General features: G+C 42.3%; 1 protein-coding gene across 2 annotated transcripts; it reads left to right on the forward strand.

Annotated features, from left to right (window-relative positions):
- Positions 1-69: 69 nt before the first annotated feature.
- LOC139559496 (myeloid-associated differentiation marker homolog) lies at positions 70-25,995 on the forward strand. Of its 2 annotated transcripts, none has more exons than XM_071375544.1 (2): positions 70-207; positions 23,903-25,995. In XM_071375544.1, exon 2 carries the CDS (start codon positions 24,034-24,036, stop codon positions 24,913-24,915), a length of 882 nt encoding a protein of 293 aa, XP_071231645.1. In that variant the 5' UTR covers positions 70-207; positions 23,903-24,033; the 3' UTR covers positions 24,916-25,995. The 2 variants fall into 2 exon arrangements, with proteins under 2 accessions (XP_071231645.1, XP_071231644.1); XM_071375543.1 differs by lacking the exon at positions 70-207 and adding an exon at positions 19,752-19,876.
- The last annotated feature ends 566 nt before the right edge of the window (positions 25,996-26,561 follow it).

A 26,561-nucleotide genomic window follows, 5' to 3' on the forward strand; every position in this document is an offset into this window, starting at 1 on the left:
AAACACTTAAAGGGCTGTGTTTCGTGAAGGCTTACTCAGGAGTGACGTTTTGATAACTTGTCCGAGGGACATTTACAAGGTTGACTTATCAATATATTAGTCTGTATTTACCCCCACACAAATGTAACGCTAATTAGCTGCTGATGTGGCTATCATGAAGTACAAACGCCATGATGATCTGGACGAGACTGCTGAATCGAGGCAAAGGTATGAATCTCTGGATTAACTATCTAATGTTAGCTTAATGTAGCAATTAATAAATTGTCTACATTTCTTTAAATTTAAAATTCTGTGAACTGTCTTGGGCAAGTTTTTAAGTGACACAATACCTGTTAGCAGGTGTCATCTCAGGAATTTGTAATCTTACATGATGTCTACTTTGATGCTATTTAGCATTTCTGAATCTAAAGAGTAAATAGAGCCGAATATACTGATAAAAGTAATCTTGTCCGAAAAAGATTTACACGGTTATCAAAACGTTACGCCAGGGTTAGCCTACACGTAACACAGTCCTTATTTTAAGTGTTTCTAAAATTCCCTATGGGGGAAAATGAATGGTGTAAAAACTATTGGAACCATTTTCCTGTTTGACCGCTAGGTTTTATGGGTAGTACGACACCGCCACTGTGGGGCTCTATGCTGAAACCATAGAAATAAGAATTAATAGAATGGGCTTCTAATTCTGGCAATTGACTGGTAAACTCATGGGTACACTTGCAATGGCTGCCTGGAATTGTGATACAATAATGTCAATGGTATTTTGTAATAAAAAAATATGATTATTATTTAACCTTTATTTAACCAGGTAGGCTAGTTGAGAACAAGTTCTCATTTACAACTGCAACCTGGCCAAGATAAAGCAAAGCAGTGCGACACAAACAACACAGAGTTACACATGGAATGAACAAACAGACAGTCAATAACACAATAGGAAAAAAAGTCTATATACAGTGTGTGCAAATTAGGTAAGTTAAGGGAGGTAAGGCAATAAATAGGCCATAGTGCAAAATAATTACAATTCAGCAATTAAACACTGGAGTGATAGATGTTGCAGAAGATGAATGTGCAAGTATAGATTTTTTTTATTTCACGTTTATTTAACCAGGTAGGCAAGTTGAGAACAAGTTCTCATTTACAATTGCGACCTGGCCAAGATAAAGCAAAGCAGTTCGACACATACAACAACACAGAGTTACACATGGAGTAAAACAAACATACAGTCAATAATACAGTAGAAAAATAAGTCTATATACAATAAGAGCAAATGAGGTGAGATAAGGGATGTAAAGGCAAACAAAAAAAGGCCATGGTGGCAAAGTAAATACAATATAGCAAGTAAAACACTGGAATGGTAGATTTGTAGTGGAAGAATGTGCAAAGTAGAGATAGAAATAATGGGGTGCAAAGGAGCGAAATAAATAAATACAGTAGGGGGAGAGGTAGTTGTTTGGGCTAAATTATAGATGGGCTACGTACAGGTGCAGTAATCTGTGAGCTGCTCTGACAGCTGGTGCTTAAAGCTAGTGAGGGAGATAAGTGTTTCCAGTTTCAGAGATTTTTGTAGTTCGTTCCAGTCATTGGCAGCAGAGAACTGGAAGGAGAGGCGGCCAAAGGAAGAATTGGTTTTGGGGGTGACCAGAGAGATATACCTGCTGGAGCGCGTGCTACAGGTGGGTGCTGCTATGGTGACCAGCGAGCTGAGATAAGGGGGGACTTTACCTAGCAGGGTCTTGTAGATGATCTGGAGCCAGTGGGTTTGGCGACGAGTATGAAGCGAGGGCCAGCCAACGAGAGCGTACAGGTCGCAGTGGTGGGTAGTATATGGGGCTTTGGTGACAACACGGATGGCACTGTGATAGACTGCATCCAATTTATTGAGTAGGGTATTGGAGGCTATTTTGTAAATGACATCGCCGAAGTCGAGGATCTGGTGGTCACTGATGGTCAGTTTTACAAGGGTATGTTTGGCAGCATGAGTGAAGGATGCTTTGTTGCGAAATAGGAAGCCAATTCTAGATTTAACTTTGGATTGGAGATGTTTGATGTGAGTCTGGAAGGAGAGTTTACAGTCTAACCAGACACCTAGGTATTTGTAGTTGTCCACATATTCTAAGTCAGAACCGTCCAGAGTAGTGATGTTGGACGGGTGGGCAGGTGCATGCAGCGATCGGGTTAAAGAGCATGCATTTAGTTTTGTATTTAGTTTTGACCTGTGAGCTGAGATAAGGCGGGGCTTTACCTAGCAAAGACTTATAGATGACCTGGAGCCAGTGGGTTTGGCGATGAATATGAAGCGAGGGCCAGCCAACGAGAGCATACATGTCGCAGTGGTGGGTAGTATATGGGGCTCTTGGATTGGATTGGAGATGCTTAATGTGAGTCTGAAAGGAGAGTTTACAGTCTAACCAGACACCTAGGTATTTGTAGATGTCCACATATTCTAAGTCCGAACCATCCAGAGTAGTGCTGCTGGACGGGCGGGCAGGTGCTGGTAGCGATCAAACTGATGCTGGATTGCCATGGTAATGTAGAATGTTAATTAAAATGATGCCAACTGATATGGCTCATGCAATGGAATGTATTTTTTGTAATGTCAGTTGAGTTGACTCAAAAAATCTAATCAAATTTTATTGGTCACATACACATGGTTAGCAGATGTTATTGCGAGTGTAGCAAAATGCTCGTGCTTCTAGTTCCGACAGTGCAGCAATGTCTAACAAGTAATCTAAAAATTCCCCAACAACTACCTAATACACACAAATCTACATAAAGGAATGAAATAAGAATATATGCATATAAATATATCGATGAGCAATGACCGAGCAGCATAGGCAAGATGCAATAGATACATATGAGATGAGTAATGCAAGATATGTAAACATTATTAAAGTGGCATTATTAAAGTGACTAGTGATCAATTTATTAAAGTGGCCAGTGATTTCAAGTCTGTATGTAGGCAGCAGCCTCACTGTGTTAGTGATGGCTGTATAACAGTCTGATGGCCTTGAGATAGAAGCTGTTTTTCAGTCTCTCGGTCCCAGCTTTGATGCACCTGTACTGACCTCACCTTCTGTATGGTAGTAGGGGGAACAGACAGTGGCTCGGGTGGTTGTCGTTGATCTTTTTGGCCTTCCTGTGACATCGGGTGCTGTAGGTGTCCTGGAGGGTAGGTAGTTTTCCCCCGGTGATGCGTTGTGCAGACCGCACCACCCTATGGAGAGCCCTGCGGTTATGGGTGGTGCAGTTGCCGTACCAGGCGGTGATGCAGCCCGACAGGATGCTCTCAATTGTGCATCTGTAAAAGTTTGAGGGTTTTAGGTGACAAGGCCAATTTCTTCAGCCTCCTGGGGTTGAAGAGGCGCTGTTGCGCCGCCTTCACCACGCTGTTCTGTCAATGTGGATAGGGGGGTGCTGTCCTGTCGATGTGGATAGGGGGGGGTATTCCCTCTGCTGTTTCCTGAAGTCCACGATTATCTCCTTTGTTTTGTTGACGTTGTTTTCCTGATACCACACTCCGAGTGCCCTCACCTCCTCCCTATAGGGTGTTTCGTTGTTGTTGGTAATCAAGCCTACTACTGTTGTGTCGTCTGCAAACTTGATGATTTGAGTTGGAGGCGTGCATGGCCACGCAGTCATGGGTGAACAGGTGTAACAGTTTTGCTTCCGTCCCTCTCCTCGCCCCTACCTGGGCTCGAACCAGGGGCCCTCTACACACATCAACAACTGGCACCCTCAAAGCATCGTTACCTATCGCTCCACAAAAGCTGTGGACCTTGCAGAGCAAGGGAAACAACTACTTCAAGGTCTCAGAGCAAGTGACGTCACCGATTGAAATGCTATTAGCGCGCTCCCCGCTTACTAGCTAGCCATTTCACACCGGTTACACAGGGAGTACAGGAGGGGGCTGAGCACGGACCCTTGTGGGTCCCCAGTGTTGAGGATCAGCGAAGTGGAGATGTTGTTTCCTATCTTCACCACCTGGGGTCACCACCAGCCCGTCAGGAAGTCCAGGACGCAATTGCACAGGGCAGGGTTGAGACCCAGGGCCTCAAGCTTAATGATGAGCTTGTAGTCAATGAACAGCATTCTTACATGGGTATTCCTCTTGTCCAGATGGGATAGGGCAGTGTGATGGCGATTGCGTTGCCTGTGGACCTATTGGAGCAATACGCAAACTGAAGTGGGCCTTGGGTGGCAGGTAAGGTGGAGGTGATATGATCCTTAACTAGCCTCTCAAAGCACTTCATGATGACAGAAGTGAGTGCTACGGGGCGATAGTCATTTAGTTCAGTTACCTTTGCCTTCTTGGGTACAGGAATAATGGTGGCCATCTTGAAGCATGTGGGGACAGCAGACTGGGATAGGGAGAGATTGAATATGTCTATAAACACACCATCCAGCTGGTCTGCGCATGCTCTAATAGCACAGCACAGATTGAAGGGTACACTTCCTGCTTTAACTTCCTGGCATGGGTACACTCAAAATGGCAGCCAGTCCACCCATTATGCCATCATTGACTTGAGTGGAGATGTCCTTTCTATTTATTCTTATTTCTATAGCTGAAACATCAATCCATGGGCACGTCGGAAGCACATTTTCATTTGTGCCAAAATCGAAATGAAAGAAAAGTTGTCTTGCAAATTCAGCAGGCTATCATGTAAAATGGACTTTATTTTATTACCTTGTGTTTTGGTGTGGTTATTGACGTGTCTTGACTATCATTAAAGTGAAGATTGTTATATTATCAAATCAATTCTCTATGTGTAATTATTACATGATTAAACTAATCATGTAACATTAATTAACTATGCAGTCGGGGCACCACGGGAAAATGATGTCCCGAATTTAACTCTTCAGATATTTTCATATCTTATCGACAGTCACTTATTAATGTATTATTACCTCATCAGACATTCTGAACGTCGTACTTTCTTGTAGTCTGCACGAACCCTACTTTATGGATGAATCAGCGATACACAAATTAGGTAAATTATGTATTTATTAACTAATTAAACAATTACAAAATACACACTAACATCATACAGTAAATAGTCTCTAGAAGACTAACAATACAGGACAGTGGTTATAACACGGTGGCGAATTCAGAGAGAGGAGGGGGGGGGGGGGTGGAGAAAGGGAGACAAAGGAGTTACTCTATCAGACATTGGAAGCTACGCTCACAAAAATACAAAATCTTAAGCACTCTAATAACTGCTCATTTGGAAAAAGAGAATGCAATTTATACATTTACGATTGAGCTGGCCTTGATCGTCCAAATCCTTTGGTCTCGGAGATGTTGGGTGTACGACTCTGGTTCAGTCACCAGAGATCACCATGTCCTTAGGTAGAGGTCGTGGTGGTGGTAAGAATTGATACTTCGACATACCCTGTACAGTAGTTCTTAGAGTTGATCTCGTTAGAATGCTTCAGAGGTTGCCGGTGTTCTCTTCCTGGGCTACGTATGTTTTCAGCTGCAGACTGATAACGCGACATCTAGGATTTGCTTCTTTTGTAGTGATCGATAGTTTATAACCATTTTGCAACATTCGGCTTGGTCTATAGACGTAACCATTTCAACGTGGGGACTAGCGTCCTCACATTCTCTGGTCTTGTCCTTTGGTGGAGTTGTAGGTTTAAAACTACAAACCATTTTGCAACATCCGGCTCACACCTTAGTCTGCTTGGTCTATAGAGTGGTAGATTTCTTAACCATTTGTAACGTATTCAGTTGGCGCTGCACGTAACTGGTCTAATATGTTAATTCTTCAGCAAGTCCTTTTAAACACTTGGGGGGAAAAGGGTGTTCCATTATGTTTGGCATAATGTCTGTGCTCACGTGGGCTTGGTTACTGACTGGATAAACTTGACATTATAATTTTTTTCTCATTTAGAAGACTTTAGTTACATTTCTATCTTTTCAAAAGTATTCTGATACTTAATCATTAATTTTATACAACATTCAGATGCAAACCTTATAATTGAGAAGTGTAGACACACAGAGATACAGTTATGTGGTTATACTGTCTTTCATGATGTCACAACATAAAAACAAATTCGACATGAGGGTTATTTTAGTGTCCGCTGACCATTAACACATTCTAAAACAGAAATATTGTTTAATTCTCAAATTTTGGGGATGTAGGAGTTTTGGCAGGAGAAGATCCTTTGTTCTACTTAGGTCTCTCCCTCCATACCGCTTGGCAAGGAAAGGTATTTATGACCATCATAAAACTGGGGGGAGTCTTAAGACCTTAGCCTAGCCGGCACGCCCGATCTCCATCTAAGGACTGGCAAGTCATGACATTATCGATGCACAAGCACCTTGTTTCCCACTCCTATAAATAAAATAATAAGTCATATAAAAGTTTTACTGTGAATTAAGTTTCAAATGCATTTGTCATTACAAAATGTGTAATGTGATTTTAACGTTACTATTTTTTAACACACAAAAACAGATTCAAAATATTGAATCAGTTGTATTCCGCAAATTAAGTGGATGAGGATCCAGTTTTTGCTAGAGGGACGGAATCTGATTTGAATTGGTCCTCAGAAAAGGTGAGCCGTTTTCGTGATACCAGTTCTCTCTCTGTGGGTCTAACCCCAAGAAGTTCTGGAAAACGGTTAACCTCTTGGCGCACGGATCCCTTTAGCGGGATCATTTTCATCAACAACCGCTGAATTGCAGAGCACCAAATAAATAAATAAATATTTAATTTCATGAAATCACAAGTGCAATATAGCAAAACACAGCGTAGCTTGTTGTTATCTTCTTGTGGGCAGGGGGCAGCATTTTCACTTTCGGAATTAATCGAACAAAAGGACCATTTGTGATGTTTATGGGACATATTGGAGTGCCAACAAAAGAATTTCATCAAAGGTAAGGCATGATTTATATTTTATTTCTGCGTTTTGTGTCGTGCTTGCAGTGTTGAAACATGCTACTCTCTTTGTTTACTGTTGTGCTATCATCAGATAATAGCATCTTATGCTTTTGCCGAAAAGCCTTTTTGAAATCTGACATGTTGGCTGGATTCACAACGAGTGTAGCTTTAATTTGGTATCTTACATGTGTGATTTAATGAAAGTTTGATTTTTATATCATTTTATTTGAATATGGCGCGCTGTATTTTCCCTGGCTATTGGCCGGTACCTGCCCCAGAGAGGTTAATCCACCTGTCGTGTCAGATTTTGAAAATATGCTTTACAGCGAAAGCAATCCAAGCGTTTGTGTGAGTTTATCGATCACTAGACAAAACATTACAAACACCTAGCAGCAATGTAGATTGGTCACGAAAGTCAGAAAAGCAATAAAATTAATCGCTTACCTTTGATCTTTGGATGTTTGCACTCACGAGACTCCCAGTTACACAATAAATGTTCCTTTTGTTCGATAAAGATTATTTTTATATAAAAAAAACTCCATTTGTTTGGCGCGTTATGTTCAGAAATCCACAGGCTCAGGCAGGTCATGAAGGGCAGACGAAAATTCCAAATAGTATCCGTAAAGTTCGTAGAAACATGTCAAACATTTTTATAATCAATCCTCAGGTTGTTTTTAACATAAATAATCGCTAACATTTCAACTGGACGGTACACTATTCAATACAATAGAGAAAGAAAATGTTGAGCTACCACTTTCGCGCGCAAGAACTAATCAAAGGACATCTGACTATCCACTGACGCGATTTGATAAATCTCGCTCATTTTTCAGAATAAAAGCTTGAAACTATGTCTAAAGCCTGTTCACAACCTGTGGAAGTCATTGGAAAAGGAATAAATGGAGGATAGGCAGGCAATGCAACAGGGATTTTTCAAAATAAGAGGCACTTCCAATGTTGGATTTCCTCAGGTTTTCGCCTGCAAAATCAGTTCTGTTATACTCACAGACAATATTTTGACAGTTTTGGAAACTTTAGAGTGTTTTATATCCCAATCTGTTAATTATATGCATATTCTAGCATCTGGGCCTGAGAAATAGGCTGTTTACATTGGGAACGTTATTTTTTCAAACATAAAAATTCTGCCTCCTTGCGTCAAAAGTTCCGGCGCCGAAAAGAGATGGCCGCCTCGCTTCGCGTTCCTTGGAAAATATGCAGTATTTTGTTTTTTTACGTGTTATTTCTTACATCGGTACCCCAGGTAATCTTAGGTTTCATTACATACAGTCGGGAGGAACTACTGAATATACGATTAACGTCAACTCATCATCGTTCCTACCAGGAATATGACTTTCCCGAAACGGATCCAGTGTTTTGCCTTCCACCCAATACAATGGATCTGATCCCAGCCGGCGACCCTGTGCGACGCCGAAAAAGGGGAAAACGAGGCGGTCTCGTGGTCAGGCTTCGGAGACGGGCACATCGCGCTCCACTCCCTAGCATACTACTCGCCAATGTCCAGTCTCTTGACAATAAGGTTGATGAAATCCGAGCACGGGTAGCATTCCAGAGAGACATCAGGGATTGCAACGTGCTCTGCTTCACGGAAACATGGCTAACTCAAGGGACGCTAACGGAGTCGGTGCAGCCAGCTGGTTTCTTCATGCATCGCGCCGACAGAAACAAACATCTTTCCGGTAAGAAGAGGGGCGGGGGGGTATGCCTTATGATTAACGAGAAGTGGTGTGATCATCATAACAACACACAGGAACTCAAGTCATTCTGTTCACCTGATCTAGAACTCCTCACAATCAAATGTCGACCGCATTATCTACCAAGGGAATTCTCTTCAATCATAATCACAGCCGTATATATTCCCCCCCAAGCAGACACATCGATGGCCCTGAACGAACTTTATCTGACTCTTTGTAAACTGGAAACCACACACCCTGAGGCTGCATTCATCGTAGCTGGGGATTTTAACAAGGCTAATCTAAAAACAAAACTCCCTAAATTCTATCAGCATATCGATTGTGCTACCAGGGCTGGAAAAACACTAGACCATTGTTATACTAATTTCCGCGACGCTTATAAGGCCCTCCCCCGCCCCCCTTTCGGAAAAGCTGACCACGACTCCATTTTGTTGATTCCAGCCTACAAACAGAAACTCAAACAACAAGCTCCCACGCTCAGGTCTGTTCAACGCTGGTCCGACCAATCTGAATCCACGCTTCAAGACTGCTTCGATCACGCGGATTGGAATATGTTCCGCATCGCGTCCAACAACAATATTGACGAATATGCTGATTCGGTGAGCGAGTTCATTAGGAAGTGCATTGACGATGTCGTACCCACAGCAACGATAAAAACATTCCCAAACCAGAAACCGTGGATTGACGGCAGCATTCGCGTGAAACTGAAAGCGCGAACCACTGCTTTTAACCAGGGCAAGGTGACCGGAAGCATGACCGAATACAAACAGTGTAGCTATTCTCTCCGCAAGGCAATCAAACAGGCTAAGTCTCAGTACAGAGACAAAATCGAGTCGCAATTCAACAGCTCAGACACAAGAGGTATGTGGCAGGGTCTACAGTCAATCACGGATTACAAAAAGAAAACCAGCCCCGTCGCGGACCAGGATGTCTTGCTCCCAGACAGGCTAAACAACTTTTTTGCCCGCTTTGAGGACAATACAGTGCCACTGACACGGCCCCCTACCAAAACCTGCGGGCTCTCCTTCACTGCAGCCGAGGTGAGTAAAACATTTAAACGTGTTAACCCTCGCAAGGCTGCAGGCCCAGACGGCATTCCCAGCCGCGTCCTCAGAGCATGCGCAGACCAGCTGGCTGGTGTGTTTACGGACATATTCAATCAATCCTTATCCCAGTCTGCTGTTCCCACATGCTTCAAGAGGGCCACCATTGTTCCTGTTCCCAAGAAAGCTAAGGTAACTGAGCTAAACGACTACCGCCCCGTAGCACTCACTTCCGTCATCATGAAGTGCTTTGAGAGACTAGTCAAGGACCATATCACCTCCACCCTACCGGACACCCTAGACCCACTCCAATTTGCTTACCGACCCAATAGGTCCACAGACGACGCAATCGCAACCACACTGCACACTGCCCTAACCCATCTGGACAAGAGGAATACCCATGTGAGAATGCTGTTCATCGATTACAGCTCAGCATTTAACACCATAGTACCCTCCAAACTCGTCATCAAGCTCGAGACCCTGGGTCTCGACCCCGCCCTGTGCAACTGGGTCCTGGACTTCCTGACGGGCCGCCCCCAGGTGGTGAGGGTAGGTAACAACATCTCCACCCCGCTGATCCTCAACACTGGGGCCCCACAAGGGTGCGTTCTGAGCCCTCTCCTGTACTCCCTGTTCACCCACGACTGCGTGGCCATGCACGCCTCCAACTCAATCATCAAGTTTGCGGATGACACTACAGTGGTAGGCTTGATTACCAACAACGACGAGACGGCCTACAGGGAGGAGGTGAGGGCCCTCGGAGTGTGGTGTCAGGAAAATAACCTCACACTCAACGTCAACAAAACAAAGGAGATGATTGTGGACTTCAGGAAACAGCAGAGGGAGCACCCCCCTATCCACATCGACGGGTCAGTAGTGGAGAAGGTGGAAAGTTTTAAGTTCCTCGGTGTACACATCACGGACAAACTGAATTGGTCCACCCACACAGACAGCGTTGTGAAGAAGGCGCAGCAGCGCCTCTTCAACCTCAGGAGGCTGAAGAAATTCGGCTTGTCACCAAAAGCACTCACAAACTTCTACAGATGCACAATCGAGAGCATCCTGTCGGGCTGTATCACCGCCTGGTACGGCAACTGCTCCGCCCACAACCGTAAGGCTCTCCAGAGGGTAGTGAGGTCTGCAGAACGCATCACCAGGGGCAAACTACCTGCCCTCCAGGACACCTACACCACCCGATGTCACAGGAAGGCCATAAAGATCATCAAGGACAACAACCACCCAAGCCACTGCCTGTTCACCCCGCTATCATCCAGAAGGCGAGGTCAGTACAGGTGCATCAAAGCAGGGACCGAGAGACTGAAAAACAGCTTCTATCTCAAGGCCATCAGACTGTTAAACAGCCACCACTAACATTTAGCGGCCGCTGCCAACATACTGACCCAACTCCAGCCACTTTAAAAATGGGAATTGATGGAAATTATGTAAAAATGTACCACTAGCCACTTTAAACAATGCCACTTAATACAATGTTTACATACCCTACATTACCCATCTCATATGTATATACTGTACTCTATATCATCTACTGCATCTTGCCATCTTTATGTAATACATGTACCACTAGCCACTTTAAACTATGCCACTTTATGTTTACATACCCTACAGTACTCATCTCATATGTATATACCGTACTCTATACCATCTACTGCATCTGCCATGCCGTTCTGTACCACCACTCATTCATATATCTTTATGTACATATTCTTTATCCCTTTACACTTGTGTGTGTGTGTAAGGTAGTAGTTGTGGAATTGTTAGGTTAGATTACTGTTGGTTATTACTGCATTGTCGGAACTAGAAGCACAAGCATTTCGCTACACTCGCATTAACATCTGCTAACCATGTGTATGTGACTAATAAAATTTGATTTGAAGAAGTTAAAGACCTGGAGAATAAACCCTCCTCCTCACAGCTGCCCATGTCCCTTAATGTTAATGATATGGTTGTTACTGACAAGGAGCACATGGCTGAGCTCTTTAATCACCACTTCATTAAGTCAGGATTCCTATTTGACTCAGCCATGCCTCATTGCTCGTCCAACATTTCCTCATCTCCTAGCCCTTCTAATGTGACTAGCCCCGATGCTCCTCCCTCTTTTTCCCCTGCCCCGCTACAAAGTTTCTCCCTGCAGGCAGTCACTGAATCCGAGGTGCTAAAGGAGCTCCTTAAACTTGACCCCCAAAAAACCATCTGGGTCAGATGGTTTAGATCCTTTCTTCTTTAAACTTCTTACGGCTGATATCCCGTTGACGGGATCGACTTGACAACAGCCAGTGAAAGTGCAGGGCGCCAAATTCAAACAACAGAAATCTCATAATCAAAATTCCTCAAACATACAAGTATTTTACACCATTTTAAAGATACACTTGATGTTAATCCCACCACAGTGTCCGATTTCAAAAAGGCTTTACAACGAAAGCACACCATCTGATTATGTTAGGTCAGTACCTAGTCACAGAAAAACAGCCATTTTTCCAGCCAAAGAGAGGAGTCACAAAAAGCAGAAAGAGATAAAATGAATCACTAACCTTTGATGATCTTCATCAGATGACACTCATAGGACCACATGTTACACAATACATGTATGTTTTGTTCGATAAAGTTCATATTTATATCCAAAAATCTTAGTTTACATTGGCGCGTTATGTTCAGTAATGTTTTGCCTCCAAAACATCCGGTGATTTTGCAGAGAGCCACATCAATTTACAGAAATACTCATCATAAATGTTGATGAAAATACAAGTGTTATACAAGGAACTTTAACTTCTCCTTAATGCAATCGCTGTGTCAGATTTTTAAAAAACTTTACGGAAAAAGCACACCATGCAACAATCTGAGTACGGTGCTCAGACACAAAAACAAGCCATACCTGGCATGTTGTAGAGTCAACAGAAGTCAGAAATAGCATTATAAATATTCACTTACCTTTGATGATCTTCATCAGAATGCACTCACAGGAACCCCAGTTCCACAATAAATGTTTGTTTTGTTCGATAAAGTCCATAATTTATGTCCAAATACCTCCCTTTTTGTTCGCGCGTTTAGTACACAAATCCAAACTCAGGAGGCGCGGGCAAGTCCAGGCGAAAGTTCAGACAGTCATATTACAGTTCGTAGAAACATGTCAAACGAAGTATAGAATCAATCTTTAGGATGTTTTTATCATAAATCTTCAATAATGTTTCAACCAGAGAATTCCTTTGTCTGTAGAAATGCAATGGAACGCAGCTAACTCTCACGGGAGCGTGCGAGACTGAGCTCGTGGCACTCTGCCAGACCCCTGACTCAAACAGCTCTCATTCCCCCCTCCTTCACAGTAGAAGCATCAAACAAGGTTCTAAAGACTGTTGACATCTAGTGGAAGCCTTAGGAAGTGCAATATGACCCCATAGACACTGTATATTGGATAGGCAATAACTTGAAAACCTACAAACCTCAGATTTCCCACTTCCTGGTTGGATTTTTTTCTCAGGTTTTTGGCTGCCATATGAGTTCTGTTATACTCACAGACATCATTCAAACAGTTTTAGAAACCTCAGAGTGTTTTCTATCAAAATCTACTAATAATATGCATATCCTAGCCTCTGGGCCTGAGTAGCAGGCAGTTAACTTTGGGCACGCTTTTCATCCGGACGTGAAAATACTGCCCCCTATACCAGTGAGGTTAAAGGCCAATTTCTATTTTGCCCTGTTTATCAAAAGTGTTGGAAAAACGTGTCAATAATCAACTGACTGGCTTTCTTGAAGTCTATTGTATTCTTTCTGGTATGCAATCTGGTTTCCGCTCAGGTTATTGATGTGTCACTGCAACCTTAAAGGTCCTAAATTATGTCACCATTGCCCTAGATTCTAAGCAATGTTGTGCTACTATTTTTATTGACTTGGCCAAAGCTTTTCATACGGTAGACCATTCCATTCTTGTGGGCCGGCTAAGGACTATTGGTGTCTCTGACACCAATTTGGCATGGTTTGCTAACTACCTCAAAGAGTGCAGTGTATAAAGTCAGAACATCTGCTGTCTCAGCCATTGCCTGTCACCAAGGGAGTACTCCAAGGCTCGATCCTATGCCCCACGCTCTTCTCAATTTACATCAACAACATAGCTCAGGCAGTAGGAAGCTCTCCCATCCATTTACGGTTCGGAAAGTATTCAGACCCCTTGACTTTTTCCACATTTTGTTAGGTTACAGCCTTATTCTAAAATTGATTAAATAGTTTTTTTCCCTCATCAATCTACACACAATACCCTATAATGACCAAGCAAAAACAGGTTTTTAGACAGTTTTTTATTTTTTATAAATGAGCAAAAATATCACATTTACATAAGTATTCAGACACTTTTACTCAGTACTTTGTTGAAGCACATTTGGCAGCGATTTCAGCCTTGAGTCTTCTTGGGCATGACGCTACAAGCTTGGTACACCTGTATTTGGGGAGTCTCTCCCATTCTTCTCTGCAGAACCTCTCAAGCTCTGTCAGGGAGGATGGGGAGCGTTGATGCACAGCTATTTTCAGTTCTCTCCAGAGATGTTGAATCAGGTTCAAGTCCGGGCTCTGGCTTGGCCACTCAAGGACATTCAGAGTCTTGTTCCGAAGCCCCTCCTGCGTTGTCTTGGCCGTATGCTTAGGGTCATTGTCCTATTGGAAGGTGAACCTTTGCCCCAGTCTGAGGTTTTGAGCGCTCTAGAGCAGGTTTTCATCAAGGATCTCTATACTTTGCTCAATTAATCTTTGCCTCAATCTTGACTAAACAATCAAGTCAAATCCAATTGTATTTGTCACATGCGCCGAATACAACAGGTGTAGGCCTTACAGTGAAATGCTTACTTACAAGTCCTTAACCAACAATGCAGTTTTAAGAAGAAGAAAAAAATATATACACTGCTCAAAAAAATAAAGGGAACACTTAAACAACACAATGTAACTCCAAGTCAATCACACTTCTGTGAAATCAAACTGTCCACTTAGGAAGCAACACTGATTGACAATAAATTTCACATGCTGTTGTGCAAATGGAATAGACAACAGGTGGAAATTATAGGCAATTAGCAAGACACCCCCAATAAAGGAGTGGTTCTGCAGGTGGTGACCACAGACCGCTTCTCAGTTCCTATGCTTCCTGGCTGATGTTTTGGTCACTTTTGAATGCTGGCGGTGCTTTCACTCTAGTGGTAGCATGAGACGGAGTCTACAACCCACACAAGTGGCTCAGGTAGTGCAGCTCATCCAGGATGGCACATCAATGCGAGCTGTGGCAAGAAGGTTTGCTGTGTCTGTCAGCGTAGTGTCCAGAGCATGGAGGCGCTACCAGGAGACAGGCCAGTACATCAGGAGACGTGGAGGAGGCCGTAGGAGGGCAACAACCCAGCAGCAGGACTGCTACCTCCGCCTTTGTGCAAGGAGGAGCCCTGCAAAATGACCTCCAGCAGGCCACTTCTGGCTGTGCACAGAAGTGAACTGGCCATCCCTCGTAGCCTGGTTCCTCTAGGTTTCTTCCTAGGTTCCTGCCTTTCTAGGGAGTTTTTCTGTGCTTCTATACCTGCATTGCTTGCTGTTTGGGGGTTTTAGGCTGGGTTTCTGTACAGCACTTTGTGACATCGGCTGATGTAAAAAGGGCTTTATGTATAAATTTGATTGATTGACGCTTTTTTTATTAGGCTTCACTCCCCCCTATCTGGGATACCTACTGCAGCACTCATCCTCCACATTTTTTGTTTTATTTTATTTAACTAGTCAAGTCAGTTAAGAACAAATGCGTATTTACAATGATGGCCAAACCCTAACCCGGACGACGCTGGGCCAATTGTGCGCCGCCCTATGGAACTCCCAATCACGGCCGGTTTTGATACAGCCTGGAATCGAACCAGAGTCTGTAGTGACACCTCTAGCACTGAGATGCAGTGCCTTAGACCGCTGCGCCACTCGGGAGCCCATATACAACACCCGTTCTGCCAGTCACATTCTGTTAAAGGTCCCCAAAGCACACACATCCCTGGGACCCTCCTCTTTTCAGTTTGCTGTAGCTAGTGACTGGAATGAGCTGCAAAAAACACTCAAACTGGACAGTTTTATCTCCATCCCTTCATTCAAAGACTCAATCATAGACACCCTTACTAACAGTTGTGGCTGCTTCGCATGATGTAATGTTGTCTCTACCTTCTTGCCTTTGCTGTTGTCTCTGCCCAGTAATGTTTGTACCATGTTTTGTGCAGCTACCATGTTGTGCTGCTGTCATGTTGTGTTGCTACCATGTTGTTGTCATGTGGTGTTGCTACCATGCTATGTTGTTGTTCTAGGTCTCTCTATGTAGTGTTGTGGTGTCTCTCTTGTTGTGATGTGTGTTTTGTCCTATATCTTTTTTATTTCTTCCCAGCCCCCATCCTGGAGGCCTTTTTACCTTTTGGTAGGCCATCATTGTAAATAAGAATTTGTTCTTAACTGACTTGCCTAGTTAAATTAAATATATATTTGAAATCCAAAGTTGAACTTGCCAGAGGCATTTCACTGTACTTGTGTGCCACGTGACAATAAAACTTTAAACTGCATTAGTAGTATAGGGCTCGTGGACATCGTCCTTAGTTGCAAACAGTCACCATTGTGTGTTTGTGTGTGTGTGAGAGAGAGTGTGTTGTGTGCGTGCTTGCATACTTGTGGTGCATCTTTGTAAAACTTCAGATGCCTTCAGTCTGTTTCTGAGAAACTAGTCATTAGGGTAGTAAATAAATAGTGGTTTCCATGGGAACTGTCTCTGTTTCTTAGCAACATATACAAATAATGTGAACAACAACAAAGAAGTACCTGCAAAATAATTTCTTGGTAGCCATTGACTGATAACATATTGTTATAGGCTACAGATGTAATATTATACCATTGAAGGACATTGCCTGCTATAAATATGAACCATTATGCCAAATGAAACTGTAATAACTAAATGACAATCAATTGAATTAATAAACCTGTAATTATTTTCATTAGTTTACAGTGCCTTCAGAGAGTATTCATACCCCTTGACTTATTCCACATTTTGTTGTTACAGCCTGAATTCAAAATGGATTAAATAGATTTTGTTTCACCCATTCACACACAATAACCCATAATGACTGTAGTATCTGGGATCTACATCTGTTTATATTAGATACTATGCTGTTACTAAGCGGTGATGTATTACGACAGTGTTACGTTACTACACCTAATAGGAAATGCACATGCGCACTAGTGTGCCCGGGAACTGTAGAGCTCGAGAGGTTTTGACTAAACGAAAACTAACTGTACTCCCGTCTCCTGCCTGGTCATTTCTCCACAAGACAAATATTACAATGACAAAGTGAAAACATGTATTTAGAAGTGTGTGCAAATTTATTGACGATGAAATACAGAAATATCTAATTCAGCCTAAGTATTCACACCCCTGAGTCAATACATGTTAAAATCACCTTTGGCAGCAATTACAGCTGTGAGTCTTTCTGGGTAAGTCTCTAAGAGCTTTGCAAACCTGGATTGTATAATATTTGCACATTATTATTTTAAAAATTGTTCTAGCTCTGTCAAGTTGGTTGTTCATTGCTAGACAGCCATTTTCAAGTCTTGCCATACATTTTCAAGGCGATTTAAGTCAAAACTGTAACTAGGCCACTCAGGAACATTCAATGTCATCTTGGTAAGCAACTCCAGTGTATATTTGGCCTTGTCTTTTAGGTTATTGCTGAAAGGTGAATTTGTCTCCCAGTGTCTGTTGGAAAGTAGACTGAACCAGGTTTTCTTCCATGAATTTTGTCTATGCTTAGCTCTATTCTGTTTATTGTCATCCTAAAAAAATCCCTAGTCCTTGCCAATGACAAGCATACCCACAACATGATGCAGCCACCACCATGGTTTAAAATATGAAGAGTGGTACTTAGTGATGTGTTGTGTTGGATTTGCCCCAAACATAACGCTTTGTATTCAGGACATACATTTTATTCCTTTGCCACATTTTTAACAGTTTTACTTTAGTGCATTATTACAATGCATGTTTTGTAATAGTTTGTTTTCTGTACAGGCTTCCTTTTCACTCTTGTCGTTTAGGTTAGTATTGTGGCGTAACTACAATGTCGTTGATCCATTCTCAGTTTTCTATCACAGCCATTACACTCTAACTGTTTAAGTCACCATGGTGAAATCCCTGAGCGGTTTCCTTCCTCTCCAGCAACTGAGTTAGGTAGGACGCCTGTATCTTTGTAGTGATTGGATGTAGTTATACACCATCCAGTGTAATTAATAACTTCACCATGCTCAAAGGGATATTCAATGTCTGCTTTTTATTTGTTACCCATCTACCAATAGGTGCTCTTGCGTGGCATTGGAAAACCTACCTAGACTTTGTGGTTGAATCTGTGTTTGAAATTCACTGCTCAGCTGAGGGATCTTACACATAATTGTATGTGGGGTACAGAGATGAGATAGTCATTGAATCATTTAAAACACTATTATTGCACTCAGTCCATGCAACTTATTATGTGGCTTTCCATAACAAAGTGGTTAAATACTTATTGACTCAAGACATTTCCCCTTTTCGTTTAATTAATTTGTAAAAAATTATAAAATCATAATTCCTCTTTGAAATTATGGGTCATTTTGTGTAGGCTAGTGACACAAAATCTCAATGTAATCCATTTTAAATTCATACTGTAACAAAGGCCTGGGCGATTCGGCCCCCGACCTAATTCAATACGGCCCGCAGAATAATGCTCTGATCACATAAAGAATTTGCGATCGTAAACGTATTTGTTTACCAAATAAAAAGCCCAATGAATACTCGCCTTTGTGTAATGATTTAACTCTTGAAGGCACGTATAAATAACAACTGCACGAGGACAGAGTGACTGACAGGCTGACACATACGTTAGTTACAAATAGTAGCTTGCTAGAAATTGCGCAAAAATTCGTTTTTCAAAGATTTCAATGAAAAGGAAAGTAGACAATGAATGTAGGGTGTTTTTTGGCCTTTTTCAACATCAGATGTACAGCATTGTCAAAGCCTCAAGGGAAAATTACTCCTGACCCGCCAAGTAGAAGCCAACAATCTCACCCACCTTCCGCCACTACTATTCGTCTGTTTCCTATCACATGACCAGAGGGCGTATACGTCGCTGCTGAGTGCTTTGAACCGTGAGTTTTCTCAACGTTTTGAGAATTTGAAGGTGTTGGAAAATGACATGCTGTTGGTGACAGGCTCCTTTCACCTTAAATGTGGATAACGTTCCCACTGACCTGCAACTTGAGCTTATCGATCTTCAGTCTGATGCAGTGATTGGAGAACTATTCAAAACAATGTCACTGACGAGGTTCTATGCATCTCTTAATGAACAAAACTTTCCAAAGATTAGGAGTCATGCTCAGAAGATGTTTGTACTGTTTGGGTCAACCTATGTATGTGAACAGTTTCAGAAATCCTGCGCATAGCGACGTCAGAAACTATAACGTTACCTGACTTCGCTGCCCATCTGAGACTTCACTGCTCAGACTGATTGAGTAATTTAAATGATAGGTTGAGCTCTCTTTCTTGTGTTTTTGTGCATACCCGTTAACAAGAGTTCTGGTGCTGAATGTACAGTGTACCTTTCCCTCCGTGTAGTTCATTGCATTTTTAAGCATGAAAATACCTACCAAAAGGAGAACATGGATGTGGTGTATTTCTGTGAATGTTAAAAAAGTAAAATAAGTAGCATATCTGGACGTGATTTATAATCCTGTAATATGATTCTGGCCCGCGATGGCAAAAATATATTCTAATGTGGCCCTCCATGGAAAATAATTGCCCAGGCCTGCAGTAACACAACAAAATGTGGAAAATCTAAAGGGGTGTAAATACTTGCTGAAGGCACTGTGTATATCAGTTTGTTATTATAGTGATTATTCAAATACTGACCTATTGATGGAGAACGCACAGATCCAGACTTCTAGAATTTGGCAACACACTTGTAGCCTACAGAAAACGTGCAATCAATTCATCTTAGAAACTAGCCTACTTAGTCGAGTACAATTTTGCGTGCAGGAGGGATGAGATGGCGCGCAGTAGAAAGATGGTGGCGACATTTGATACCTAATTTGGTTTGCACTGGGCGTGGAGCTGGGAGGATGTGCTTTTCTTACTATGACTGTAGGAGGGCTACGCTGGCAAACTCTCATTCGATTGGAGATCCTCAGAGAGAACAGAGGATATTGCAGCCACAACGTAACAAAGGTAATACATTTTGGTTACAGTGTTATATTTGAGATTGTGAAATATAGAGGTCTATTCGAGAGTTTTTTTTTTCTCAACATGATGACTACAAATTGTACAACCAGTTGAAACGTGTCCTAACTGCATGCCTTTTATAGTTTTAAACACGTCCTAACTGCATGCCTTTTATAGTTTTAAACACAGTATATTAAAAATACTAATTCCAGGAATGTTGTTTATCTTTCGGGGTGAGCTTTCTACACTATGCAATTGAAACATCCCCTTTTGCACATCAAATAGCCTAGAAGTATTTTGGACACAGGGATAGTCAAGAAAATAACTTCTGCAGTGTTGTAAAACTGTTTTGCCATTCAAATGTCTTTTGCCTCATATGAATGACTTGATGGGGGGATACACTCGTTTTGTTCTAACACCGAGAAACTCCAGGGCGCGGCACAATTGAGCGTCACACCCACCTCAGACTGTGGTTGTCAATGAGCAACCAGAATAACGGAAGGATAACAGTAGGCTACAGCTGTCAGAATAACAGGAAAGTTGTGAAACGATGAATAATATAGATGAATATTTTGAATATGAGGGCTCTGATAGTTTGTGGGAATGTGGGTGCAGGCCGTTCCTATAGTCCCTACTATTGATCAGAACACTTGTTACAACACAAATATTCCCCCTATATTGTTGCATCTGACCAGCTCACCTATGGAGCATGGTGAAACAACGTGAACATTTTGGACACGTTGGTTTTAACAATACAGTACATCATGGCCTAGTGTATTTCTGTAACATCCTCAGTGACTAAAATATCTCAATATTACAGTATTCAGTGTCTACAGTTTACATCACTGTATTGTGCCTCTATCTCACTTTTTCTCCCTCTCTCCCTTTCTCCCTCCCTCCATTGTGGGATCATTAGCTGACAGACTAGAGTCCCTTGTGTCTATGCCTAGCAGTCTTGGAGCCTATGGCTCTTTATCTGGATTACGGGTGAAATCGAGTTAACCATGTTGTGTCATGACAACGCTCGTTACCCCTGCCTCAAACAAACACTGAGCCTGCCCTCTTCACCCTCAAGCTTGTGTGTGTGTGTGACTGTGCAAAAGTATGCTATTGTATATCCTGTTTCCCCTCCAGTCCAGGCTATGTGTGAGCCTATGAGCCTATTTTAAGCACCTCTCTAAAGGAAAGGCTGTCTTTTCCATGCCACCCCCTAAAAGGTGGCATACCCATTTTCCTAACATGATTTCATAAGTACCAAGTAATGGCTGGGAGTGGATGGATTTTTCCATTACTTCCTCCCATAGGTTTATTTTAAGTGGTTTACATGATTAGTGTTTCTCTTTGATAGAGAGACAGAAAGAGAGGGATACAGAAAGAGAGAGAGAGAGAGAGAGATTTAAGAAGGTAAATCAGTCAAATATAAAAAAGAGAGATCGGGAAAGGGGACTTGGCACCTTTTGACTCAGTTAGCAGTTCGGCAGTAGTCTGCATAGCTGGGATAAATCAACGAGTTGGAAAATCTTACAAGAGGGAGGGTGCAAGAGAGAGAATGAGAGAGGGAGATGACTCACTGCTCTGCTATTCCTCTTCATCATTGTGTTTAAAATATGCCTTTCTGAGGTTAAGGCACAGGGATTTCCCCATTTTACTTACTTCAACTAGCCTGTTCTGCCTGACTGCTTTGGTCACTCTCACTTTGAGTTTGTCCATAGTTTACAATCTTCATTCATCTGTCTGTTTCCTCTATTTCTCTCTATCCACATCCCTTCCGTCTTGCTCCCACTCTCTGTCCCCTGCTGTTTGAACAAGACATCTTGTTAATGTAAACAGGTGTGTCTCTTTTAGTCCCTCCTACGTTATGTAAACTGGGAGCATGGACTCTTCACAATTTGTGGAGGGGACTGGAGGAGAGAGTGGCTTGAGGGAGTGGGAGGGAGCAATAGTTACTCAGAGTGTCTCTGGATAATGAGACTGTTAGTGGCCGATGACAGATTGGCTGTGAGGTCGGGTGGGGGTCTCTTTCAGCACCACGCCTGTCTGAAAAGCGGGGGTGGGGATAAAGCATGTCCAGTGACACTGACTCACTGACTAATAGAACAGGAATCCCTCAGCTGATAAAGCCTTCTCAGAGAATGAAAAGAAGGAATCTATACTTTCACATCCTCTTATACAGTTGAAGTCAGAAGTTTACATACACTTAGGTTGGAGTCATTAAAACTCATTTTTCAACCACTCCACAAATTTATTGTTAACAAACTATAGTTTTGGCAAGTCGGTTAGGACATCTACTTTGTGCATGACACACGTAATTTTTCCAACAATTGTTTACAAACAGATTATTTCACGTATAATTCACTGTATCACAATTCCAGTGGGTCAGAAGTTTACATACACTAAGTTGACTGTGCTTTTAAACAGCTTGGAAAATTCCAGAAAATGATGTCATGGCTTTAGAAGCTTCTAATAGGCTAATAGGCACAATTTATAGGCACAAATTGCTCGCACACGCTTTTTCAGTTCTGCCCACATATTTTCTATAGGATTGAGGTCAGGGCTTTGTGATGGCCACTCCAATACCTTTCCTTTGTTGTCCATAAGCCATTTTTCCACAACTTTGGAAGTATGCTTGGGGTCATTGTCCATTTGGAAGACCCATTTGCGATCAAGCTTTAACTTCCTGACTGATGTCTTGAGATGTTCCTTCAATATATCCACATAACTTTCCTTTGTCATGATGCCATCTATTTTGTGAAGTGCACCAGTCCCTCCTGCAGCAAAGCACCCCCACAACATGATGCTGTCACCTACGTGCTTCACGGTTGGGATGGTGTTCTTCGGCTTGCAAGCCTCCCCCTTTTTCCTCCAAACATAATGATGGTCATTCTGGCCAAACAGTTATATTTTTGTTTCATCAGACCAGAGGACATTTCTCCAAAAAGTACAATCTTTGTCCCCATGTGCAGTTGCAAACCGTAGTCTGGCTTTTGCTTTTTGGAGGTTTTGGAGCAGTGGCTTCTTCCTCCCTGAGCGGCCTTTCAGGTTATGTTGATATAGGACTCGTTTTACTGTGGATATAGATACTTTTGTACCTTTTTCCTCCAGCATCTTCACAAGGTCCTTTGCTGTTGTTCTGGGATTGATTTGCACTTTTCGCACCAAAGTATGTTCATCTCTAGGAGACAGAACGCAACTCCTTCCTGAGCAGTATGACGGCTACGTGGTCCCATGGTGTTTATACTTACGTACTATTGTTTGTACAGATGAACGTGGTACCTTCAGGCGTTTGGAAATTGCTCCCAAGGATGAACCAGACCCGTGGAGGTCTACAATTTATTTTCTGAGGTCTTGGCTGATTTCTTATGATTTTCCCATGATGTCAAGCAAAGAGGCACTGAGTTTGAAGATAGGCCTTGAAATACATCCACAGGTACACCTCCAATTGACTCAAATGATGTCAATTAGCCTATCAGAAGCTTCTAAAGCCATGACAAAGTTTTCTGGAATTTTCCAAGCTGTTTAAAGGCACAGTCAACTTATTGTATGTAAACTTCTGACCCACTGGAATTGTGATACAGTGAATTATAAGTGAAATACTCTTGTCTGTAAACAATTGTTGGAAAAATTACTTGTGTCATGCACAAAGTTAATGTCCTAACCGACTTGACAAAACTATAGTTTGTTAACAAGAAATTTGTGGAGTGGTTGAAAAACGAGTGCTACTGACGCCAACCTAAGTGTATGTAAACTTCTGACTTCAACTGTACATGGTATTTAAAATGCGAAATACGTGATTGAATTGATACACTTTTGTGTATTGTCACCCATTATTATGTTACATTTACAAGGAGATAATGACAAAAAATGCACCTGTTGCCCTCATGTCGTCAAATATGATACACCATCACGAATGTTTTATGAAAACCATAATGGAATCAATACTTGCTATTTGAACTTCATTGTTTTTATATGAATGCATTCTGTTTATTTGTTCTTTGTTACTGAAGCTGCTCTCAATTCTGTGTCTCCTTATAGATCCCTCTGCACCAGATGCACCAAGAACAGTAGTCCTACAGTATTCCACATAAATATCTCATCTCCAGCCTATTCAGCCTTTCACTTTAATCTAACCCATTCTAGTTGTCAAGCATCATCCATATCCCATCATGCCGATAGTGGTGGTGCACTCCAACCCCCTGTTCTGGGTGCGTTTGTGTGCTCTGGTGTTCTCCTGTGTGGCCTTTGCTGTGACCGTCCATGGGGCCAACCTCTCCCATGGCACAGGGGACTGGTGTGTGTTCTGCTGGGCCTTCAGCTTCGCTGGGACCCTGCTGGTGCTGCTGGTGGAGCTGTTTGGCCTGCAGACCCGTGCCCCTGTCTCCTGGAAGAACTTCCCCATCACCTTTGCCTGCTACGCCTCCCTGCTCTGCCTCTCTGCCTCCATCATCTTCCCCCTCTACTTCCTCAAGGGCCAGAACTCCCGCAGCGAGACTCACAACTACCGCATTGTGGCCACTGTCTTCTCCTGCCTGGCAACCATCGCTTACATTTGTGAGGTGAGCATCAGCAAAGCCAGGCCAGGAGAGGTAGCAGGTTACATGGCCACCGCCCCGGGTCTGCTGAAGGTGTGTGAGACTTTTGTAGCCTGCGTCATCTTCGTCTTCATTAGCGACCCAGTGTCCTACGACTCTCACAATGCACTGAGGTGGTGCCTGGCCGTCTTCTGCATCTGTTTCATCCTGTCGGCGGCCATTATAGTGCTGTGTATCTGTGAGTGCACCGGCTGCCTGCCATTCCCCTTTGCCCGCTTCCTGTCCGCCTACGCCGTACTGGCTGTCGCCATGTACCTCTCCGCTACCATCATCTGGCCCATTTTTAAGTTTGACGAGAAGCACGGGGGATCCTCCAGGCCCTATAGCTGTGGCAGATATGCAGGGCTGTGCGACTGGGACAAGCAGGTGGCTGTGGCTGTGCTCACTGGAGTCAACTTTGTGCTCTACCTGGCAGACCTGATCTACTCTGCCCGACTGGTGTTTGTTACTGTGTGAGAGGAAGGAAGAGGGAGGTGGTTGATTTGATTACAATGTAGAGAGAGGTTGAAGAGTAGAAATGAAGAGGTAACGAAATAAACTGCTTACTGTATTTTGCGTCATTTATATATCAATGTTCAGACAGAAGTCACCTACTCACCCAGAGAGGGACTATACATTGAGGGGATTGCTGTGGTATTTCATGCAAAGGAAAAAATCCTTACACAATGATGGTGTTATGGACCCAAGAACTCAGATTAGATGGACCAGATCTTTTTTTTAAAGTTTTATCTCTGCTTATCTGACACACAAACACACAGTGTTCCATAGACGGGATGGATTTATTGAGTATGTTGATGTTACTATAGTTAAATCTTTAACTTTGAATGGTCTTTTTTATAAGCATGGCTTTTTTAGAAATTATGCAATACTGTTAGTAGATGTAATATTCAGTTTACAGAACAACTCACACCTACCTAGTTTGGAGTTACGAAGTAGAAAAAAAATCTCAATCAAATCCTTAAGTAATTCCTAGAAAATTTGTACACTGCTCCAATGTTTGAAAAACATTTAGTTTAGAAATTCATGTTAAATTGTATGTTAGCCTAGCTTTTTGGTTATTTTATATTCCTATTTTCACATTTTTTTAAATATATTTTCATATTCTGCCAAGCTGTTTGCCAAGAGTTTATTGTATGTTGAAAGAATATATTCAAAAGGTAATGCGCACTTACTGTTTGACACTTGTTTGCTATAACTCATTCTCTGTAGGTGATGGGCTCTCCAAAAACATCTTAGAATAAAAAGTAAGTTGTTAGTTACGTGTATTATCCTTAATCTGGCCCATTGGTTTGTACTACTGTGTCAGTTTGCTCTTGTGGATGAGAATGTCCACTTTGTCATAGAGAGGGAGACATCTTTTTGCTGCATTTTCTTCTCTCTACTTCCTGCTGTTACTGATACATGACATGTCCTTTGTTTAGTTTTTTTATTCCACTGTGCCTGTTGAGAATGTGCCTACCACATCAGTGTTTTGGGAGAATATAATCCAGTGTTCAATAAAACCCATGTGATATATTAAAGCCTGTGTGCCAATCACTTCTTGTGTCTGTAACTATTTGCTTGTGTCCTTTGAGAGAGAAATTACGTATTTACTTGATTTGTTTAATATTAATAGTTAATGCTTAGCAATAGTAAGACATTTCTGTATCTACTAATGCTGTGTTTCTTTAAAGGAATGGTTCCACTCTAGCTACAATACAATACAATATAAATATAGGACAAAACACAAATCGCAACAAGAGAGACAACACAACACTACATAAAGAGAGACCTAAGAGACCTAACATAGCAAGGCAGCAACACATGACAACACAGCATGGTACCAACACAACATAACAACAACATGGTAGCAACACAACATGGTAGCAGCACAAAACATGGTATAAACATTATTGGGCACAGACAACAGCACAAAGAGCAAGAAGGTAGAGACAACAATACATCACACAAAGCAGTCACAACTGTCAGTAAGAGTGTCCATGATTGAGTCTTTGAATTAAGAAATTGATATAAAACTGTCCAGTTTAAAAGTGTTTGTTGAACTCGTTCCAATTGCTAGCTGCAGCAAACTGAAAAGAGGAGCGACCCGCAACTCATGGCCT

The sequence above is a fragment of the Salvelinus alpinus genome, chromosome 30 (genome assembly GCF_045679555.1).
Source record: "Salvelinus alpinus chromosome 30, SLU_Salpinus.1, whole genome shotgun sequence".
NCBI lineage: Eukaryota > Metazoa > Chordata > Actinopteri > Salmoniformes > Salmonidae > Salvelinus > Salvelinus alpinus.